Below are 23,019 nucleotides of genomic sequence, written 5' to 3'. Positions count from 1 at the left end.
GTGTTTGCTAGGACCTTCCACACCACAGACATGTTAATTCCCAATAATTTTCTGTAATATCCATGTAAGCTGTAAATAAAACTTCAATGTTATCGTAATTAATTTGTTTTAGCGTGTTTTACACGTTCTGCTTTTATTTTGTCCACCTGAACTATGTTGGTGGGGTGGGATGAGGTGAGGGGTATAACAGTGCGAGTATTTAAGGGATGTGATAAGGGTGTGGTTGGGGATGGGTGGGTAAGTGGTGAGGTGGTGTAGGGTAGGAGAAGTTCAAGGGAGAGGGTAGAAGTGGGGTGTTGATAATTCGAAGGTCATCAGGGGCAATTTGAGTAATTAGTAACAATTGTTGGATTCTCATAGTACTTCTATTTGAAAAAAATATGGGAATTTTTCAATGTCACGATCATTTCAGGGGTCACCAGAAGTAAAAATAGTAAAGATTGGTGGATTATCATACAGTTTCATTCCTTAATTTCCTTCCTTCTTACAATCGCAAATTTCCATTTTGCGATTGTACTGTTTTTGGTTAGTTTTCTTTCTTTCTTTTTTCTTTCCTTCCTTCTTTCTTTCCTTCCTTCTTTCTTTCCTTCCTTCTTTCTTTCCTTTCTTCAATCCTTCTTTCTTTTCTTCCTTCTTTCTTTCCTTCCTTCCTTCATTTCTTTCTTTCCTTCCTTCTTTCCATCCTCTTTCCTCCCTTTTTTCCTTCCATCATTCCTTCCTTTTCTCTCTTCTTTCTTTCCTTCCTACTTACCTTGCTTCCTTCTTTCCTTTCTTCAATCCTTCTTTCTTTTCTTTGTTCTTTCCTTTCTTTCCTTCCTTCTTTCCATCCTTCTTTCCATCCTCTTTCCTCCCTTCTTTCCTTCCTTTTTCCTTCCATCATTCCTTCCTTCTTTTCTCCTCTTTCTTTCCTTCCTACTTACCTTGCTTCCTTCTTTCCTTCCTTCTTTAATTCCTCCTTTACTTCTTTCTTTCCTTCCTTTTTTCCTTCCTTCCTTCCTTTTTACCTTGCTATAAGTAAAGGTGCTGGGGTGTCCCACAGATACCGGCTGAAAATGATGCAGCCGGCATTTTTTCGTCTTTGCCCCGAAATTGATATTTTACCCTGACAAAGAAAGCTGGCTACGCCCCTGATAAACAAGTCCCAAGTCTCAATTTCCCTTTTTTGTGTTACTTTTGATTTATTAATTTTATTATATTGGTTATAAGAAGGAAACATGAAGAAATTAGAATTCATACAAGTCACAGCATGTGAACAGTGGGGGCAAGTGGGGGGGCAAAAGTTTTGTATGTTTAAAGGGGGTCAAAAAGTTTCAGGTTCTCTGGAGGGGGTCAAAAAGTTTCGTCTACAAACATTTGGTTTATAAAAACATGGCCACCCCCATGTTGACACCTGTATGTAGGATGATCAAATTAACCTCATATTTTGGCCTAATATTTTAACTTCATATTTTTATATTAGGCCTACCAATTTTACACCATATTTCAGCCGGCATTAGCTTCAATGTGGGTAACCTGATTGACAACATCATCCCCCACTTTACCCATCAAAATGCAGATTTTGGTATCAGATGAAAGCTCATATATTTCTCCTTAACATACTGAAATTAGGCGTTCCAAATCAGTATACGGTACAACATTTGAGACTAATTCAACAGTTTTTTGATCATATCTTCGGAAATATACCGATTTGGAACTCCTAATCTCAATATGTTAATGAGAAAAATAGGATCTTTCACTTGATATCAATTTATTACATGATCATAATGATTATCATTAATAAAAACAATGTAGACTACTAAAATTACGCTGTACAAAATGTCAGTAATTCCATAAGGAATTAGTCGGTATTATCTTTAATATTACTAGTATTAGTATTATAATTATAATAATAATTATTATTATCATTATCATTTATAGTGTTATTATTATTATTATTATTATTATTATTATTATTATTATTATTATTATTATTACTAGGCGGTTACCCGTATTTGGCGGTTCTCGGCTGTCGCGATTACCTGGCTGATGGTGACTGTACCCACCAAGTTTTATGTCCATACAACAGATTTTAGTAATTTGACCTTGGATGACCCCAAAATGACCGTCCAAAAATTTGACTCTAAAAGTTGACTGTACCCACCAAGTGTCATGCCCATATGATATTTTTTACTATTTTGACCTCAGATGACCCCTGGGTGACCCCGGATGACCCCAAAATGACCGTCCAAAATTTGACTCTAAAAGTTGACTTACCCACCAAGTTTCATGCCCATACGACAGTTTTGACTAATTTGATCTCAGATGACCCCTGGATGACCTCGGGTGATCTTGGCCCACTTACCGAAACAAACTTGTTCTGTCTGAGGTCCAGATGCACCCACCCACCAAGTTTGAGGAACGTGCGACCCCTAGTCTCCGAGAAAATGGGCGGAAAACAGTTTTTACTAAGTTGACCTCAGATGACCCCTGGGTGACCTTGACCCGCTAACAAATACAAACTTGTTCCGTCTTAGGTCAAGATGCACCTACCCACCAAGTTGCATGCCCATATGACAGTTTTTACTAATTTGACCTCTGGATGACCTCTGGTGACCTTGACCCACTTACCAATACAAACTTGTTCTGTCCCGGTTCAAGACGCACCCACCCGTCAAGTTTGAGGAACGTGCGACCCCCAGTCTCTGAGAAAAACAGTTTTTACTAATTTGACCCCTGGATGACCTCGGGTGACCTTGAACCACTAACCAATACAAACTTGTTCTGTCTGGGGTCAAGCTGCACCCACCCACCAAGTTTGAGGAACGTGCGACCCCTAGTCTCCGAGAAAATAGGCGGACAGACACACAGATAGACAGATAGACACACAGACGATGCGTATTATTATATAGATTGTTGTTGTTGTTATTATTATTGTTATTATTGTTATTATTATTATTGTTGTTGTTGTTGTTATTATTTTTATTAATATTATTATCTTTATTACTAGGCCTATTGTCTTTATTATTTATATTGTTGTCGTCGTTGATTAAATGATTGATAGGGCCGTTCGCCGCAATTTTGTCCAATTTTGAAATCACTCAGCCCCGCACTCAGCCTATCTTCAAAATAATCAGAGAAAAATGTAAAGTCATGCCATGCGCCCTTGAACTGGTCGTCACCCTGCTGGTAGTTTGTTACGCTTGCACGAACACGGTGCACGACTACTGCGTGTAGATTTGCATAGCTGGATCATACACCATTGAATACACCCGTGAATATAGTTGTGTGGAATAAATTTCCATAACACTATGTGGTTAAGGGCTGGGGTATGAACGTTTGGACAGTATTTATTGTGGGACATTAGAGCACATCAGACATATCGAATTGCATTCTGAATACGAAGAATGTCATTCTGATATCAAATAATTTTGATTTTTTGAAATTCGCAATTTAATACACATTTTATGGCAAATCATTAAAATTGATATTTTTGATATTTAACAGTACTTGAAGTAAACTTTATAAATCTGATGATTTATACTTAAAGTGTATGTAGGTGGGATAAAAAGCCGACGATCAATTGAAAATTTTGACTTTTCGTATTGAAGATGTGGATTTTTTTCCCAAAACACCAAAAAAATAAGGTCTTTTGGGGAAAAAAATCCATATCTTCAATATGAAAGGTCAAAATTTTCAATTGACCGTCGGCTTTTCCTCCCTGCTACATACACTTTAAGAATATATCATTAGATTTATATAATTTACTTCGAGGACTGTTATATATCAAAATTTGAAAAAGATCAAATTTGTATAATTTGTCATAAAATTTGCATTATATTGTGATTTTCAAAAAATGAAAATTATTTGATATCAGAAAGACATGCTTCGTATTCAGAATGCAATTCGATAGGTCTGAGGTGCTCTCATGTCCCAAAAAAAAATATTGTCGAAACGCAATAAACGCTCATTTTAGATCCCTTAATATAATACACTTTAGTGGTGGTGTGGGGCGGTATTGATAAAACGAACACTAAAGTGTAAAAGTAACAGTTTAGTGGTCGGTTACAGTTTAGTGGCGTCACATGCGTTGCGTACCATCCTTGTGCGCCGGATACTTGCGAATGCATTCAGTAATACGTTTGCGAATATCTTGGATTTTGCCACAAAGGAAAAAAATCAAGTGGTGTGAGGTCTGGTGATCGTACAGGCCACTCCACAGCATGAGCAATCCCAACCACACTGTTTGCTATCCGTGGGCAGAGTGAAAACGGGTACTTTTATTCAAAAGGGCATATCTTCAAAAGTTGTGAGCCGATTGAAATAATTGTTTTGGTTTATTAAAGCTAACGATTAAAGGTTTCTTTACATACCAAACTATATTTAATCAACTTTTCAGAAATAGGAGAAAAAGAGGGCGCAATGAGTGGCCTCTTTTTTTTTTGGACACCCTGTACATGTTTTTATTTCCAAATTCTGTCTGCCCAGTAGCCTATACCAGTAGTACATGGTATATAGTTTAAAATATGCAAGGACATATGAATGTCTTGGCACCAAGGTCTTTCCTGGCAAAATGTTGTTCCATGCATGTTCCATGATCACAATGACCCAACCCCGGTATAGCATTCATTTCTACATACTTACAAAGTATGATGTTTTGCATAACTTTTATTTTGCATAAAGAAACACCGCGCGATGTGTGTTGTAAGGGTGCATACTACTAAATTACTGTCCGTCATCATTTATTACACATTAGGATAATCATCCCTGAAAACAGAAACATACAGTCATGCAGCGTACACTTAAGTGTGAAACATGTGTTTGAGCCTGAGGTATACTAGTCTCAGGTTTGAACAAGAACACCAATTTATGCAGGATACACCCCATGCAGCCTACGCCTAGATACGGTAGGTCTGACTATTTACCGGTATCTTCTACCAGAGAAGATGATAAAAGAGGAGGTCGCTCGCTCCCCACATCAAATAAATAATGTGTGCATCCGCCTATTGATAGAAACAATGATCTAATCCGATTGATCAACTAATACGATAAGTGGCTTTGCGAGTCACGACTGTCTAGCTCTAAACGGCGCATGCCCGGATATCAATTTGTTACGTCAGTTGACCGCGAAATATAATGTCTGTATTGTTTGGCATGACCGGCTGCTAAGTTTGACCCGAGATCCCTGTGAAAAAGACCCTCATTTTGGATCCAAATAGCATTTTTGGACACGTTTGGACACAAAACGGGAGTATATGGAGAAACTGACACGAGTTTGAACTACTGATTACACTTGTTTTAAGTTTCCGTAAACAGCCGCAAATATTCAAATGCTTATCATTTAAATTTCTTTTCCTTTGACCTTATATTAATTTTACTAGAACATTAATTATGCTTGACTTTCCATAACTTAACAAAATATTTGATTTTTTAATGGGAGTTGCGATATATATAATGCTTTTTCACTCGTTTAAAAATCATGGTCACCCTGGTTAGTATTATTTTTTGTTAAAGAAAAAAACCATGATTTGACTGCGAAATTGGGAATTTAACGATGTACTTCCGTGTGTGGAATATTTTCTCCACTAAGAGAACTACCGAATCAGTCGAGCGTGTGTCGGATGAACAGACTACCACAAAGGAAGTTTCAAGTGGTATTTTAAGTACCCCAAACAAAGAAAAGTGAATGGAGGTTAACTGTGGGTAATCGGATTATATGTTCGAGCGATCTCCTCTTTTCTCATCTTCTCTGCTTCTACCTGACCAGCATGCAAATCCCTCATAATTTAGACAACCGCAGGTCAAGGCCGTGTATGTGTTGTTTGGTATCTGGCCGGCCGCTTTAGGGGCAGAATGGACACGGTCACTGTTCTAATATTCTCTACTTTTAAAGAATAATTTATATTATATGCAGCCTAATACTTTAGGATTGTGGAGACAGATACAGATACTAGTATTGATAATTCGTTTGTTAAATACACTATCCGCTATATTTTGCCTTTTAAAATTTAAAGTTACCAATCATTGTGACATGCGCCCTTATTCACAAACACGAACTGCACGGGGTTTCCCAGCAAAACTTGTATTTTTTCATAGTGACCGTAAAGTATGTAGTTTTGCGTATGCAAAACTACATATTTTGCCGAAGTATGTAGTTTTGCATATGCAAAACTACATGCATGTATTTTGCAATGCAAAATATCATATTTTGCAAAGGTATGTGATTTTGCACGCAGCACCGGGGACCCAACACTCTCAATGCCAAATGTAACCAATTGGTGCTCAAATTTGACCCCAAATTGCAGAGTACTAGTATGAGTTTTTGTGCTCAATACATTCAAAGGTCATTTTATGAATGGTCAAACATTCTGTGGTCAAAGAACTGTGTCCTGATCTATGAGAAAGTTTGAGATTTAAGTTTGAGATTCTGTTTATATGAACATGTACAAGCAAAATATTCATGTACCAAGTGTAGGCCTACCTGGGTATGTACCAGACATACAGGTCTATGGACACACATATACTAGTACATGATAGTAATGAAATCATTTTATTATAATGTGTAACATGCTTGAATACTGAATTTGAAAAAAAAAATTGTTGTAACTTTATAGTTTTTAATATTTCAAATTGGCAAAACCGTTTGTTGTTTTTCTTGCGGAATTAAAAAAAATTGCCAATGTTGTATTAAATTGTTGTTATCTACCAATTATTTGATATCAGATTGAACTAAATGTGATAATACAATTATTGAAATATGCTTGACAAGAATATCCCCTTCTGAAACACATTTTAAGTTATATTCCTCTTATTGTTTTATGCATTGGTGTAGCAATGAAATGATAAAGGCCTTCAACAATTGATTTTGAGTGTACTGCTTCCCACCTGCATCCAAAATTGAGAATTGCTACATGTAGGCCTAAATGTTTAATTATTCTATTTTTATTTGACATTTTCTCTGTTAGATGACATTTTAATTACATTCATTTGCTACTTTCTTACAGGGCTTAGAACACCCCTGCATTATTATCAATGTATAAAATCAACCATAATTGCAATAAAATTAAATCCGCAGTTCCAAAATGTAGGCCTACTGTTGATATTGGGCTGTGACCACTTGTTTCAAAATAAAGAAAATAATACTTAATTAGCCCTAATAATAAGTTACCTCATGCCTTTTTAAAATGTTAAACAGTAGGCCTAACCCCTATCTAATGCCAGTACTTGTACGTGTCAATGTCCATTTCCACAACAAAAACCTTAAGGGATGGGGTATGAATGTTTGGATAGTATTTATTGTGGGACATTAGAGCACATCAGACATGTCGAATTGCATTCTTAATACGAAGAATGTCCTTCTGATATCAAATAATTTTGATTTTTTTGAAATTCGCAATGTTCGTCATAATACACATTTTATGGCAAATGATTAGGGACTGATCGTTATTTACGGCAGGGGGGTAATGGGCGTTTTTGAAAAAATATCGACAATAAAATTCGCGTCCCCCCTCGCGTCCGCTCAAAATTTTCGGATTCCCCCCTTGGTTTCCCGAATTTCTCCATTTAAAACTTAACACTCCCCCCTTTTGGTTCAACAAAAAGTTTCGCGTTCCCCCCCCTCAAGACCCCCAATATTTTTCGGATTCCCCCCTCAAAATGCCCATTCCCCCCCTCCCCGTCATAAATAATGATCGCTCCCTTAATGCACATATCAAATGCAACCCCGGCCCCTGGGGCACTTGACACCATGTGACCCGGGATTTGACTCAATATGTGTCCCGGGGGAGCCGGGTTTTGGCCGGGACTGGTATAAGAATTGACGTCGGCCAACCCCCCGGGAAATTGGGCTGGGACTTTACCCGGGCGAGGGCCGGGATTATGTCGTAACTTACCCGGGGTTTTCCAACCAGTAAGATGGACCGTGAACATGGCCGTGGTTTGCTAGTAAGGATGCCCGTATTTATGGGCCGAGGAATCCTATCACTTGACCGTACTTGAGCCGTGGATGTATATTAATAATCCATAGAGTTGCCACATTTATAATGTTACTGTTCATATAAATCCATTCCAAAACAAAATCTTGGCTGTTGTTTCCAAATTGCAGTAGGCCATGTATAGTTTAGCGGGGCTCTATACAGTTAACATGTTTAGCCAGACCACACTGGCTTCTTGACATGCACGTGCAAACAAATGTATTTATGCCAAATGTATTGGTTTTTATTTTTTTACATTATTTATTAAAATTTTTAACAACCCGCCGAGAGTAATTACGTTTTATGATACTTTTGTGACATCTGCGATCTACTGCTACATGGCCATAATACTTAATAGAAGACTATACTATTGGTAGTGTACATGTTCTTTATATATTCTCGAGCTGTATTTTTCTTCTTTAAAAACAGAACTATACGTGTATGATAAAAAATTCATTGAATTCAAATCTCTTTTATTAGGCAGATTTTCAAAACTATATTATATTTTCATGTTGGAGCGTTTAACAATATTATTAACATGATTAACACACACAAAAGGGTCGCTAGACATAATAGACATTAATAGTCCGAATGTGGAAACAGTAGGCCTATGATAACAGTCTGATATTTCACTTCTGAATGTGAGACACACTTCAATATAATATGAAAAACACTCATAGTCCGAATCTGAAACATGGAATTTCCTTCTAACTATACGTGTGTTCATAATCGGACTTACGCCGTGTCGGATTAAGCAGCATTTTTGCTGAACCATGAAATGGTCTCAACCTATATTATTTACCTTTCTCAGTTTTTTCAGCAACATTTTGGTCTTAAATGGGCATCCAGTTGGGCGCATTGATACACCAAAATCATTGAAATGTACCCCAAAACTGTGGCAAAATAAAGGGGTATGGGCCTATCAAATGTTCTGATTCCATGCCTAAAATTTGTATGATATCGTGAATTTCAAAAATGAAAATTATTTGATATCAGAAAGACATTCTTCGTATTCAGAATGCAATTCGATATGTCTGATGTGCTCTCATGTCCCACAAAAAATACTTTCGAAATGCTCAAGACGCTCATTCCAGATCCCTTAACTGGCTAAATATTAAAATTTGACTTTAATCGCTAGTTAGGATTAGGATTTAGCTATGTTTCATGTGGCATAACAGGATAATATTTCTTTTATTCAAAAAAAATAGTTCTGTATTTTTCTGGAGTAGGGAGTAGAGGAAGAATACATCATATGTTACAATCAAATCACACACCTTGAGAGCACAGATTGTAGAAGCAAAGTACCAGTCTTGAGTCATGGGATTCAGGAAGAAAGGAAGGCTTTAGGGAATGGGATGGAGGCCATTGGATCAAAATATGTTTTAAGCTGAAAAACAAAAAAATTAGATTTTGAAGAGGATTTTGTATATTTATGGACTTCAAACTTAACAGGATATTAAATATAACGAAAAAATGTGTTAAATTAACTAAGAAAATCTATATTAAAATTGAAAAAAAAAAGACAACTTCGCCACTTCGGCGGCTAAAAAAACATGGTCGCCATTGGCAGCAAAAACAATCTGCCTGATCATAACTCCCAACCCCCCCCCTCCCCTATAATATGGTAACACCCATGAAGACACTAGACACATGCTAAACTAGCCTAAAGCATGTAGAAGTAGGCCTACATATGTTCCTTTTCTTTCTTTCTTTCTTTCTTTCTTTCTTTCATTCTTTCTGCTTTCCTTTCTATATATTTCTTTATTTCTTTTATTTTGTTTTCTTTCTTTCTTTCATTATTATTATTTTTTTCCCTTTTTTTTTTTTTCTTTCTCGTTTTTATATCATTATATATTTCAAACGTGCTTGTATGGCTTTGTCTCGCTGCTATTTGGTCAGATGAATTTAATAGACAAGTCTGTTCAGATCTATATCAGTAAGGTGAGAACTCAAGACCAGTGGTTCAAATCTAAGCTGCAATCCAAAAAATGAAGGCCTACAATGCATTATTATAACATATATGGAGGACAAATTTGTTTTGATCAAAGCATGTAAATTAATGAACAAAGACTAATTATATTTGTGCAAGTACTGTCCGTGCAACAGGTGAGACAAATTCAATGCGCTTTAAAAATGAACATTGGATGAATCTTTTTGATCAAAATATGAATACATTTGACCAAAGACGAAATTTAAGTTTACAAAATAATAGACACTTCCAAATTTTATGGACGAATTCAAACTTAACAGGATATTAAATATAACGAAAAATGTGTTAAATGAACCGAGAAAACCTATATATAGGCCTATCCCTATAGGCCTACAGAGTTGGGTAGAGATTTTTTTTTTATGCATCGGTGTAAAACAAAACAACAACAAATTCTGTAAAATTAATTGCATGAAACAAACAAGAGCAGAAAATTTCCCATAGCAAATTTCAAAATAGAGCAGACCTATTTCATACAGAGAAATTTACTTGTTACCAAAAATGGGCTGTCATTTAAGTTTAGTTTGGTTCGAGGAAAAAATATAGAAAAGTAAAAAAGTGAAATAATGGTGGTAAAACTTGTTGTTTAATTGGCATAGAAAATGGGAATACCAAACACAAATTTTGTCATTGATATTTTGAATAATATGATTAAGTGGGCTTATTGCCTCAGCAAAGACAAAATCTGACAATTTTTCATCCCCATTTTCATCCCTGATTTTTTTGGGGGTGGGCAACTTTCCCCCTGGCTCCGCCACTGTATTGCCTGGAATCGGCCTCAATGTAAATATAATCTGTGATATTATTAAAGGTATATAGACGAGGTATTGTTGGTCGAAGCAACCTAAAAATCGATTTTCATTATCTGGATCAATACATTATTGAAAATAACACCTTGATGTTTTGCAAAAGTTCATTCTACAAATCGTATACTTTGCAAACTTGCTTAATTTATTGTTGTTAATGAGTTATGTACGTTTTACAAAAGTGTTGTTGTTTCAGCCCTCTTTACAACGTAACCCAAGAACCGCAGCACCTATAAAAGTATATCTGTGATATTTGAATTCTTCTACGCATTCGCTATGAATTGAGCAATACAGTTTTTGCCAAAGCTCACTACCATTCGTAAGATGCTGTTAACTACCAAATCACAACAGTTTAAAATAATTAATAACCTTAAGCCAGTTTCAATCTAAAATAATATCATTTTGCTCAATTTCCCAGGCTCAATTTTGCACATTACTGATTATTTTGATTTCATTTCCAGGATCTGTGATTTCATGAACATTCAAAACACAATATACTGAATATCATTCAGCACATTTGACCATGAACAGGGATTTACTTTTACTGTGTGGAATGTGGGTGTAAACCACTAAGAATAAACTTGTTACCTGTCAGATTTAATTATGATCTGCCCCGGGGTCACTCCCATTGTGGCCTGTACACCATCCGCGATAATCAACTTTTGAAAAGCACCCTAAACAAGGATTTAACCCTTGGCTAAAACGACACCCTAAACAGGGATTTCATTCCTAACATCAAATTTCATACCCTAAATTTCATTTCCGCGTATTTAGAAATTGCAATTTTGCTACCCTTTTTTTTTTTTTTTTCATGTTTTTTGACACCCTAAACACGATACGCGCGTATCGTGCCTACCCATGAAAAACTACCCTTTTTACGCGTTTTCATTATCGCGGATGGTGTACAGGCCACAATGGGAGTGACCCCCGGGGATCTGCCCTTGCCTGTATCTCATTCTCAATAATTTGGGGTTTAATATTGTATTAGATTTCAGTTGCAAAATTTTGAACTATGTCATGAGAAATGAGGCTGTGTCCCAGGTTCTAGATGTCAATCAGATCTGAGTGGGGAACATTTTGTCCTGAGATGACCTATGTATAGCTTGTTGCAAAATTTTTATGCTGTATATTAAATCACAGATTCTCAATCACAGACCTAGAGGTAGTGCAATATTATGGTCCTGGGGGAGGGAAAATTGGGTGGACAAGAATTTTGGCTAGTTGAAAGGGGAAGCACTTTTTGGCAGGAGGGGGGGTCAAGCAATTTTGGGCACACATTCATAGACCATTTAATGTTTGCAAATTGAGATTTAAAAAAGTGGCTTGTGCAAAGGGGGGGGGGGGATTTTTAGCAGGCCGAGAAGGGGGATTGCACAGCCCCTAAGGTAACTGTGTATGATGTACAATATACTTTCCCAGTTGGGCTATGTTTGACCATAGTCAAATTTGAATCTTCCACACCTTTTGATGCACATTGGGAAAATGGTTGGATTTGGAATGGCTCGACTGTGTTAAATTCTAAAATCTTCCACACCTCTCAGGTACATTTTGAAAAAATTACTGGATTTGGAATGGCTCGACTGTAAAATGTGCTTGGAATTCTGAATTTTCCTCCACCTTTTCCACAAATTCTGGTTGGATTTGGAATTACCTAAACCATTTAATTTGGTTGGAATTCCAAAATCTTCCACACCTTTTCTACCATTTTAGATAAAAACGGTTGGATCTGGAATAGTTCAAATGGATGAATTTTGGTTGGAATTCCAAAATCTTCCACAGGGGGTGTGTTGAATTCAAATTCTCTGAACACCCCTGAGAAAATAGTCTAGCGATGGTATGCCAACTGACATCGAGGACAGAGCCCGAGCTTGATTTTTACTGTGCTCAGTTTTTACCATAAATGCTATGCTCCTGTAATTGTTGGTGGTTCATGAGTAGAAAGCCTACAAGTTATTTTTCCAGGCTGAGACAGAGCTAGAGGTATAGTACTTGAGTTACAGAAGATATAAAATTCTGATACCCAATTTTCTGTCAGTTTCTTGCTTAAATAAGTGCTTATGATAAAACCCAAAATAAATGAATTACTCAAGCAAAATATGACCTACTTGTTAGAACAAATAAAACAAGAAAGGTGTTTTGCCTTCCATTGTGTTGATGTCATACTGCACTATTACAATTCCCAAAAGTGCTGTTATGACACACCCCTTTAAGCCTTACATAGGTTTGATCATGCTGGTGTTCTAAATATAAACAATTTTAAACAAATCAGCTGGAATTTGAGCATTTTCCCAATTTTCCAGCCGGATTTGAAGCGAAGTCGAATGTCTTCCATAGGGTCCAGCTGGAATTTGAGCATTTTTCCCATTTTCCAGATGGATTTGAAGGGAAGGCGAATGTCTTCCATAGGGTCCAACTGGAATTTGAGAATTTTCCCCATTTTCCAGCCGGATTTGGAAGTAAGGCAAATGTCTTCCATAGGGTCCATCTGGAATGGGAGCATTTTTTCCCATTCCTGCCGGAAATCACATAAATGCCAATGTCTTCCATAGGGTCATCGGTACTAGAAATTAGGAGCTGCTGGAATTAGAGCTATTTTGTCCATCTTCCAGCCGGAATCTACAAAAATGTCAATGTCTTCCGTAGGGTCTTTATAGACTTCTCATATATTTATTGATTTGTTATCTGCTTTATGCGTAATTTAGACCAGCCGGAATTGTACCAAATGTCCATACCTCCTGCCGGAATCTATGCTTAAGGGGTATAATCCACGCGTCTAGTACGCACTCGTTTCTAACTGAGCTGCTGGAATTAGAGCTATTTTGTCCATCTTCCAGCCGGAATCTACAAAAATGTCAATGTCTTCCATAGGGTTTTTATAGACTTCTCATATATTTATTGATTTGTTATCTGCTTTATGCGTAATTTAGACCAGCCGGAATTGTACCAAATGTCCATACCTCCTGCCGGAATCTATGCTTAAATTGCCAGCTGGAATTTGAGCTTCTCCCATATTCCAACCGGAATTGCATTTTTTTCAAATGTCTTCCATAGGGGGTGTGCGGAATTCAACTGGAATATCCCAATAAAGCGTTCAAGTTTGGTCTTAGGAATGACAAAATGCCAACCACGAAGAATTCATAAAAATCATTCAGAATCGTAAACTTTGATAGTTTCAGAACACAAAACAATGTATGGGTGATTTTTCAACAATACTTAATTTTTGAGCAATATTACTTGTACGCATTGGGGTCAATGTATCTGTGGTAACGTATCTGTGAAGCCCTTTCCCACCTTTGTCTTAATCGTGCAAGTGTAAAAACTAAACGACTTAATACCCATACTTGATCAGTCATCACCTAATGTACTAAAGTCTGGTATGGTATTTGGCTTCATTTATCACAGCGTTTTATCAGAGGGGAGTAGAATCTAGGTAACGTATCTGTGACGACATGAACGTAACGTCAGGATTTTTTGCCATTAATAGACCTGATTTATTTTACTATGAAACCATTGTGTTATGTACCATATAATCTATGGAACCTGCTTGATCGATGAGAACAATCATCTAGCCAATTATTTTCACAGATTGTTATCCATTAAAAATATATTAACGTATCTGTGAACAATATTGGCGACATAGTCTCAAAGACCTGTTGGAAAAATTTAATAACCCGTGTTGTGATGCTTTATATACTTTATATTCAGGGCAAGATATCAGCTAATGAAAAGTACCTATAATCCATTATAATTCGCGCATGTTTAGCGAGAAGGGACACATTATAGCTCATTATACGGGACGCACCTTGGCTGGCGACATGGAGGAAAACAATGGATATACATAATCAGCTTTAATGATTTATACTTTCTAGGCATGTTAAAACCTCTAGCCTCACACATTTTAGAAAGCAACTCCTAAGTATTAGTTCTATTAAAAAAGTCATTTCATTCTGACGAAACAAGTCTGAATACGACTTGAAACTATGGGCGACACAGATTTGGCATTTTGAACATTTTATCGTAGAATGTGCCAATAGTATCAAAAAAATTCGACACCGCCATGCATAGCCCATTTCAGCTCAGACATGCACCACACACCGACATCGCCCGGTTAATAATTACATTATACAACCAGAGACACTGAAATGAATACACGGGATCGATACACGTAAATGTGCTATGCACGATTGATATTTAGACGATAAATCTTTGGATACCGGGGTGGAAAATGATGAATATCTCCCGTAAATGATTTTGTATAAAGAAACCAGATGTAGTTCCTTGCACTTGAATATATATTTTGAACAGATATGATAGTCGTTATATATAGTTTGCGCTTTGAGAGAGTAGCTTGCGTCTTGAGCTGAAAAAGTGACCAAAATTCAAGATTTTAAATAGCGCAGCGTAGACCCTCGTGGAGGTAGTCTCGGGCCAGACTGTATGTGGCTATCACGAACATACAGGATCGACGAGTGTCAGACCGACTGACACAAACTGGCTGTGTAGGAGACTATCGTAGAGGCAGTCTATAAGCAGATGACAATGGCGAATGTATGCTCGCTGACCGTACAGAGGTCAGTCACAGGCTAATGTCATTATCCTTAGTCGGATGTCCTTCAGCCCACTATGCATTTAAAAACTAGTAAACAGGTGGGAACACAATGGCCATGCGTGGCTGTGGATTCAACCTACCATGGCATTTTCTGCCATGAAGATATCGGGGCGATGACACTGTGCACCATCAACATATATTTGTCATTAGGTCTATATAGCTAGGAATAAATAACCCTCGAAATGCTATGAATAAAATTATCGTCAAGTGGCGATCTTTTCAAATCATAAGCTCTTGTATGTATTGTATGAATCAAACTCTGTGTGGTGTGTGGCTCAATCATGCACTTATTATCGGTAATATTTTATCTATACTGCTCCAAGAAAGTATCCCTACACTTGGAAAAATAATTACAATTTCAAAACTGAGCCATATTGGGGTACATTTGTTTTTTAATAGATGCACTATCTAATCCGGCACATTTTGACACCCTATTGAATCCAATGTGACTTCAAGAAGCAAAGTTACAAGCATTTGATTAGATGAAGGTCCAGTTTTAAAAATGTCACCTTGGCTGTCGACATGGAGGAAAACAATGGATATGCATAATCAGCTTTAATGATTTATACTTTCTAGGCATGTTAAAACCTCTAGCCTCACACATTTTAGAAAGCAACTCCTAAGTATTAGTTCTATTAAAAAAGTCATTTCTTTCTGACGAAACAAGTCTGAATACGACTTGAAACTATGGGCGACACATATTTGGCATTTTGAACACTTTATCGGAGAATGTGCCAATGGTATCAAAAGAATTCGACACCGCCATGCATAACCCATTTCAGCTCAGACATGCACCATCAACATATATTTGTCATTAGGCCTATAGACAAATCCAATTTCACGCATTCCTATACCTTAATGGCTGCCAAAGTTGGGTCCCCGTCGGCTCAATCTTACCTAAAATGTGACATAATGCGGCCTTGGAGGGTATTTTAAACTGCATTCTATCACCCGTGTTACACGTAGACAAATGAATGATGACAGTTTACAACACAAAAGAATCTAACATCGATTTTTAAGCGGCTTTTTGGTGTTGCGGGGACCCACAGATGGCCGACCAAATCCTGACCATGACTTGGCTCGTTGGATTCGTCTATATAGCTAGGAATAAATACCAAAAATACTTTAACCCTCAACATGCTATGAATAAAATTATCGTCAAGTGGCGATCTTTTCAAGTTCAAGTTTATTTCACCATAATATCATAATATATACAGTAACAAAAGTCGAGAAAAGGATGGTAGGACAATCACAAGAGCAAAGCTCGAAAGACGTGATTGCCCTCAGTGCAAAAACAAAAGACGCCTACAGACAACAGACAAAGACGGGGTGAAAAACGGCAGACTGACAGGACTAGTGCAGACAGACAAAGACGTTGGCAATGGCAATGGCATATAAAAAGTCAGTTGAGAAATATATAAGTATGTGTGTAAACTTACAGTACAATGATACAATGTTATGATAAATGGCATTTGTGAATACAATAAATTTATGAGTATAAAGAAATCAAGTAATCTTTATAGCTGCGTTTAAAAGAATTTGGAGACAAGGCAATTTTGATATCATCGGGGATGGAATTCCAGAGCAATGGACCTTGCCTTCTAATAGTATTTCTGGCCAAATCATATTTGAATATTGCAGGAGGAAACAAACTCGATGAACGAGTGGAATAATTGTGGATGGCCATATTTCTAACAAAATAATTGGCAAAATTACAAGGCATGTTGTTAATACTGAAATTATACATAAATAAAGCTTTGATAAGTTTATGAATATCAAAAATATTCAAGGTATTTAGCTGAGAAAATAAAGGTGATGTGTGGGCCAGCCATGTAGAGTTGGTACATAACCTGATAATTCTCTTTTGTTTAACAAAAATAGAGTTCAAATTACAATTATTAGGATCTGCCCAAATTATATTACAGTAGTTTAAATGCGGTAGAACTAGTGTATTGTACAAGGTAAATAATGTATTACACGAAAGAATATGCTTAAGCCGAAATAGGATACCACTATACCTTGAAACAATATTGGTAACATAAGAATTATGATCATACCATGTCAGAGATTCATCAAGAATAACATCCAAAAATTTAGTACGAGTTACTTTAGTAAGTTCATTGCCATCAATAAAAATATGAGTATTGTGATATGTGCGATTGCTATGACGGTTTTTAAACATAATATAATTCGTTTTTTGAACATTAAGGGACAACTTATTTGCTTTGAACCATACAGAAATATTAATTAATTCATTATTAAGGGGGAATAATACCCTGATTTTCATCAGTACCCCTCTTCTTTTTTTTCTTGCAAATTTATAAAGTATATAAATATGTTCATCACCTCATGTCATGAACTTATAAAATATATCTACATACAAAGTGTTTTTAAACCATTTTAGTAAGTCATTTTAGCCCTATATATTTTTGTTTACTGTATCCTAGTAACTGAGATGTGTGTTTCATAACAAACCATAATTTATTCTATTGAACATGTCCAAGTAGAATACATGAATAGAATACATTAAATCCTTTGTTATACTATCTATAGAAATGTACTCACTGATTATAACACTGAATAAATTAAATACGCCTAATCCCTTCCACATAGACAATTTAATACTACGCCATGTATGTATCTTCTATAATGTGTTGTTAGGAAAAAAAGGCTATAAGGTCATCAAAGGTCAGGTTATAGGTCAATTGGTTCAGGTCAAATTCAGGCATCAATTTTGAATACATGTGATAGTCTGTGATATCATACATGTCATAATGAGGCATCAATTTTGATATTTTGTCTGTTACTGGATATATAATGGAAATGTGTGAGGTGGATATACTAAAATACCTTGGGATGTAAATGGTGAGTACAATTTAGATTGCCTAGTTGAGATGGATTGGGCAAATAAATATAAAATAGTTACCAAAATCACAAAAATGAAGCTTACGGAAAACTACCTAATATGGTGGTATAGGTGACAAAAATACAATCTTTTTCAACATTGCTGTAGTGTGGTTGTGGTAACCTGTTACCTATGGCTTAATTAAGTTTCAGTGAAATAGTGTCGCAAGTTCAAAATACAAAATATAGCTCAACATTGAAAATAGAAGCATTTTAACCGGTTCGTTTTTGATAGTTGTGGAGCACCAAGTTCATGAAGTCATAAAAGAAATCAGGGACCACTTATTCCCATTTTACATATCAACATTATTTCCCTAATGTGTTAGCAACACATATCCAAAATTTTAACGAAATCCGTTGATAGTAAGCTTTCCAAAATGAAGTGAATTTAAAACATCAGTGATGTACCACTTTTTGGCTTATACCATTAGAAGTATGTACGCGTCATTGATACTGATGCCACCAATTGAACGAGAAGATTTGCCCCTTCATTTTGCATACCACTTTGTCCAATTTCTTTTTCTCATTTCTTCACAAAAAAAAAAAAAAAATGCAATGGGTGTAGTACCCCCTTAACAGAACAAATAAGTTCATCAAGGTTCGGGATGGACATAATAGCATTTGTATCATCTGCGTAAATAAAAAAAGACAAATCTTTTGAAGAGTATACAATATCATTAAGGAAAATAATAAAATACAGAACCCAATACAGAACCTTGGGGAACACCGCAATGAACAATACTTAAATGAGATTTACAATTATTGAACACAACATATTGTTTTCTGTTTGTAAGGTAACTCATGAACCACTCCAAGGCCTTTCCACGTACTCATATCATAAGCTCTTGTATGTATTGTATGAATCAAACTCTGATCTGTGTGGTGTGTGGCTCAATCAATTCTATAGATACTATAGTTGTCACAAAGTTTTGAATTAAATCAAATACTGGAGCTTACATTTATTGCAACTTGCTACGTTGCGCCTGAAACCATCAGACTTCATCAGGCAACTGACCCGCTGGGCTGGTCATGTGACACTTTGAGACGGCTAGGGATCGTCTTGATGGCCCGGTCCCATGCGTGAGATAAGTTGTGTCTCAGTCCCCCTTTCTTGTTAAGTGACGGCTGCTCTACTCTCTCCCAGATGGCTTCCTTGATGCCTCTCCTATGCCACTGTTCCTCCTTATCGAGAATCACTGCGTCCTCGGTGTCAATATTATGACCAGTGTCTTTAAGGTGAAGGTACACGGCGGAGTTCTGGGCCTCGTTTGTACTGGACCTCCTATGTTGATTGAGTCTAGCTTTCAAGGCTTGTTTTGTTTTGCCAACAGGCAGCAGAACAATCAGCGTCACCGCACACTAATCCATACACTAAGTTTGAGCGTTTTTCTTTTGATTGTTTGTCCTTTACTTGAACGAGCTTGCCACGCAGGGTGTTATTTGGCTTAAATGACGAGGAAATCCCAAAAGCTTTGAGGTGTTTCTTTACACGTTCTGACAGTCCAGCTATATATGGGATTGTGACGCGAGCTTTATTGGGTTGACCACCACCATCAGACTGTTTTTGGTCTTTCCTGCTCTTGTTGGCCTTCAGAAAAGCCCAATTCGGATAACCGCAGTTCTTCAGCGATTCTTTGATGTGGTCTTTCTCCTCTGGGATAAGATCGTTCTCGCTTATAATGGTATCAGCTCTGTATTGTAAAGTTCTAATTACTCCCAACTTGTGTATCAATGGGTGATGTGATCCAAATTGCAAGTAATGATCAGTGTGCGTGGGTTTTCTGTAAACATTTGAAGTTAGCGAACCATCGCTCTTCACACTGATCAGGCAGTCTAAGAAAGCTAGCGTGTCGTCTTTACAACTTTCCTGTGTAAATTTGATCTTGTCGTCTAGCTTATTGATGTGTTGAAAGAAACCTTCTAATTCGGTGCGCTCAATGATCACGAAGGTATCATCGACAAAACGTAACCAGAGTCTAGGCTTAACACCGGGGTATGATTGCAAGACTTGCTGCTCGAAACTTTCCATACACAGGTTAACAACTATCGGGCTAACTGGGGATCCCATCGCAACTCCATGTTGTTTGTAAAATTTACCTTGGTATGAGAAATAGGTGGTATTCAAACAGATGCTTACGAGTTCCACGATTTGATCAACATTAAGGTTTGTCCGTTCAATCAAGGTGGTATCATTGTTCAAACACTCCTTTACAACTTTCAGCGCAAAGTCTGGTGGAATACATGTGAACAAAGCGGTAACGTCATACGATGTTATTGTTTCACCTTCGCTTAAAGTGATATCCTTAATTCGGTTAACAAACTCTTGAGTGTTTTTGATGTGGTGCGGAGATTGTCCAACAAGGGGGCCTAAGATTTTTGCCGCGTTCTTTGCGAGATTATACGTTACAGATCCGATGCTACTCACAATGGGCCTTACAGGTATTGGTTCTGGCTTGTGAATTTTCGGGAGTCCATAAAACGCGGGTACCGCTGGCTCAGAGGGGGGATCTAACTGTCTCTTGTCATCGATGTTGATGGTTTTCTCAGTAAGGATCTTAGTAGTAAACTCAGTTACCTTTTTCCTGTAACCACTTGTTGGATTATATCCTACTCGCTTGTATGTTTTTTCGTCTTTTAGCAGATCATTGCACTTGTCATCATAGTCACACTTGTTCAAAACCACTACACACTTGCCTTTGTCTGCCGGGACTATGGCGATGTTTTCATCCTTAGTTAATTCCGACAGAGCCTTCCTCTCATCCTTGGTGATGTTTGATTGAGGTAGTTCAGTGTTACATAGCGTTTCACAGATCTTATGTCGAAGTGTTTCGGCGTCCGATGGATTTAAACGAGCTAGCGACACGGCAGATTCAGTAACGGTGACGAATTCAGCAACCGGTACGCTCTCCGGTACGACGGCGTAATTTAAACCTTTGGCGAGAACACTGACTTCATTCTTCGTTAAATCGCGATCAAAGATGTTTTTCACCCATTTTTCTGACTTAGAATCGAGTCCAGAGTCGCCGCTATTCCTCCAATCCTTGTCCAAATCCGCTCGCGAATTTCTCAACTTTTGGAATTTTTCAAGATGGCGACCTTTCACCTTACGATGTTGTGCTAACTGCGCATGGGTGGTGAATTCGGCAACTCTGTCGAAAGCGTCTCTTGGTAACGAAGCCGAAAGTTTCTGTGATGACTGGTGTGTTTTTGTTTCAAAACATCAATCGTGAAATTTACCTGTCTCACTCTCTCATTTAAAAGTTTCCTTTCAGCGTTTCTTAGAATCTGATCAGCTTTGTGGCCGCTAACATTACTTTTGAGCTTGATGTTACGTGGTGTTATATGCTCATGTGAACAACGTAAATTGAATCTCAAATGGTTGCGGTAATTTGCGATCTTTCTAGCCGTCTTCTCATAAGTTCTTGTAGGCAATCCTGCCCGAAATTGTTCTTGACAAAATAGTGAATATTCTCAGTCATCCAGTCGTTAAAATCACAAAGTTTTGAATTATATCAAATACTGGAACTTACATTTATTGCAACTTGCTACGTTGCGTCTGAAACCATCAGACTTCATCAGGCAACTGACCCGCTGGGCTGGTCATGTGACACTTTGAGACGCCTACTGAGAATATTCACTATTTGTATACTATAGCTAGTTGGCTTAGTGGTAATGCATTGAGTTTCAGAACCGCGAGGTCCCGGGTTCGATTCCCAGCTCTGCCTAATTTTTTTCAAGGCTGGCAAAAATATCAATTTCTGAACTGCTAACTTATTTGGCGCGCGATCTGAGCTATTCCTTTTCTGATGGCTGTGTCTCTTGCAGGCACACTCCCTCTGGAATCCAAACCAGGTTCATGCCCATTACCCCTCCCTTAAAGAACGGAGAACACATATACTCAAACAAGACTTGAACCATTAAGAACTTGAACCATTGTTTCTTTTCTAGCATCCAGGCATATTGGGCTATTCCATTTGAAATCCACACACCCCCTGTGGAAGATTTTGGAATTCCAACCAAAATCATCAGTTTGAGTCGTCGACATTCCAACTGGAATTGAGGTCAGATTTCATCTGAAATAGTACGGCAAGGGTGTGGACGATTTTGGAATTCCAACCAAAATCAACAGTTTGAGTCATTCCAGATCTGGAATTGAAGTCGACATTTCAACTGGAATTGAGGTCAAAATGCAAATCTTCCACAGGGTATCCGACTGAAAGTTAAAATTTCCACTCAAAAACATCTGAAATAGTACCAAAATCAACAGGTTGAGTCGTCAATATTCCAACTGGAATTGAGGTCAAAATACAAATCTTCCACAGGGTAATTAAAAAACATGTATATTTCCAACTGGAATTGAAGATTTACTCTGAAAAGGGTGTGGAAGATTTTGGAAATCCAACCAAAATCATCAATTTGAGTCTTCCAGATTTTCATTATATGAAAAGTGCATGTTTGGAATTCCAGCTTTTCATAGTACCTTAGTATTGGTATAAAATCACTATACCTGATCTTATTATTTGCTAGTAATCATGGTTTCAAACCATCAAATGCTGGATCTAATGAGATTGCATGCTCCCAGTCTCCGTGTATCCGCGGGTAGTTGTGAAATTTGAAAACCCAGACCTGAAACTTTTCAGTTACTTTTGTTGCTCAAATTCATACATTAAAAAAACAATTTCAGCCCAATTGGAATTAGTTTATCACCAATTTGACGCTGTCTTTCAGGTTTTTTGTTTGTTTGAGCATTTACCTCTGTAAACC

General features: G+C 37.2%; 1 protein-coding gene across 1 annotated transcript; it reads right to left on the bottom strand.

Moving 5' to 3' along the window:
• Positions 1-19,552: 19,552 nt before the first annotated feature.
• On the bottom strand, positions 19,553-22,173 carry LOC140170725 (uncharacterized). The gene is made up of 2 exons (XM_072193958.1): positions 22,123-22,173; positions 19,553-21,451 (listed from the first exon to the last, which is right to left on the bottom strand). Exons 1-2 carry the CDS (start codon positions 22,171-22,173, stop codon positions 19,553-19,555), a joined length of 1,950 nt encoding a protein of 649 aa, XP_072050059.1.
• Between the last annotated feature and the right edge of the window lie 846 nt (positions 22,174-23,019).

Source organism: Amphiura filiformis, chromosome 15 (assembly GCF_039555335.1).
Source record: "Amphiura filiformis chromosome 15, Afil_fr2py, whole genome shotgun sequence".
NCBI classification, from domain to species: domain Eukaryota; kingdom Metazoa; phylum Echinodermata; class Ophiuroidea; order Amphilepidida; family Amphiuridae; genus Amphiura; species Amphiura filiformis.
This window is presented reverse-complemented; position numbering and strand designations above follow the sequence as displayed.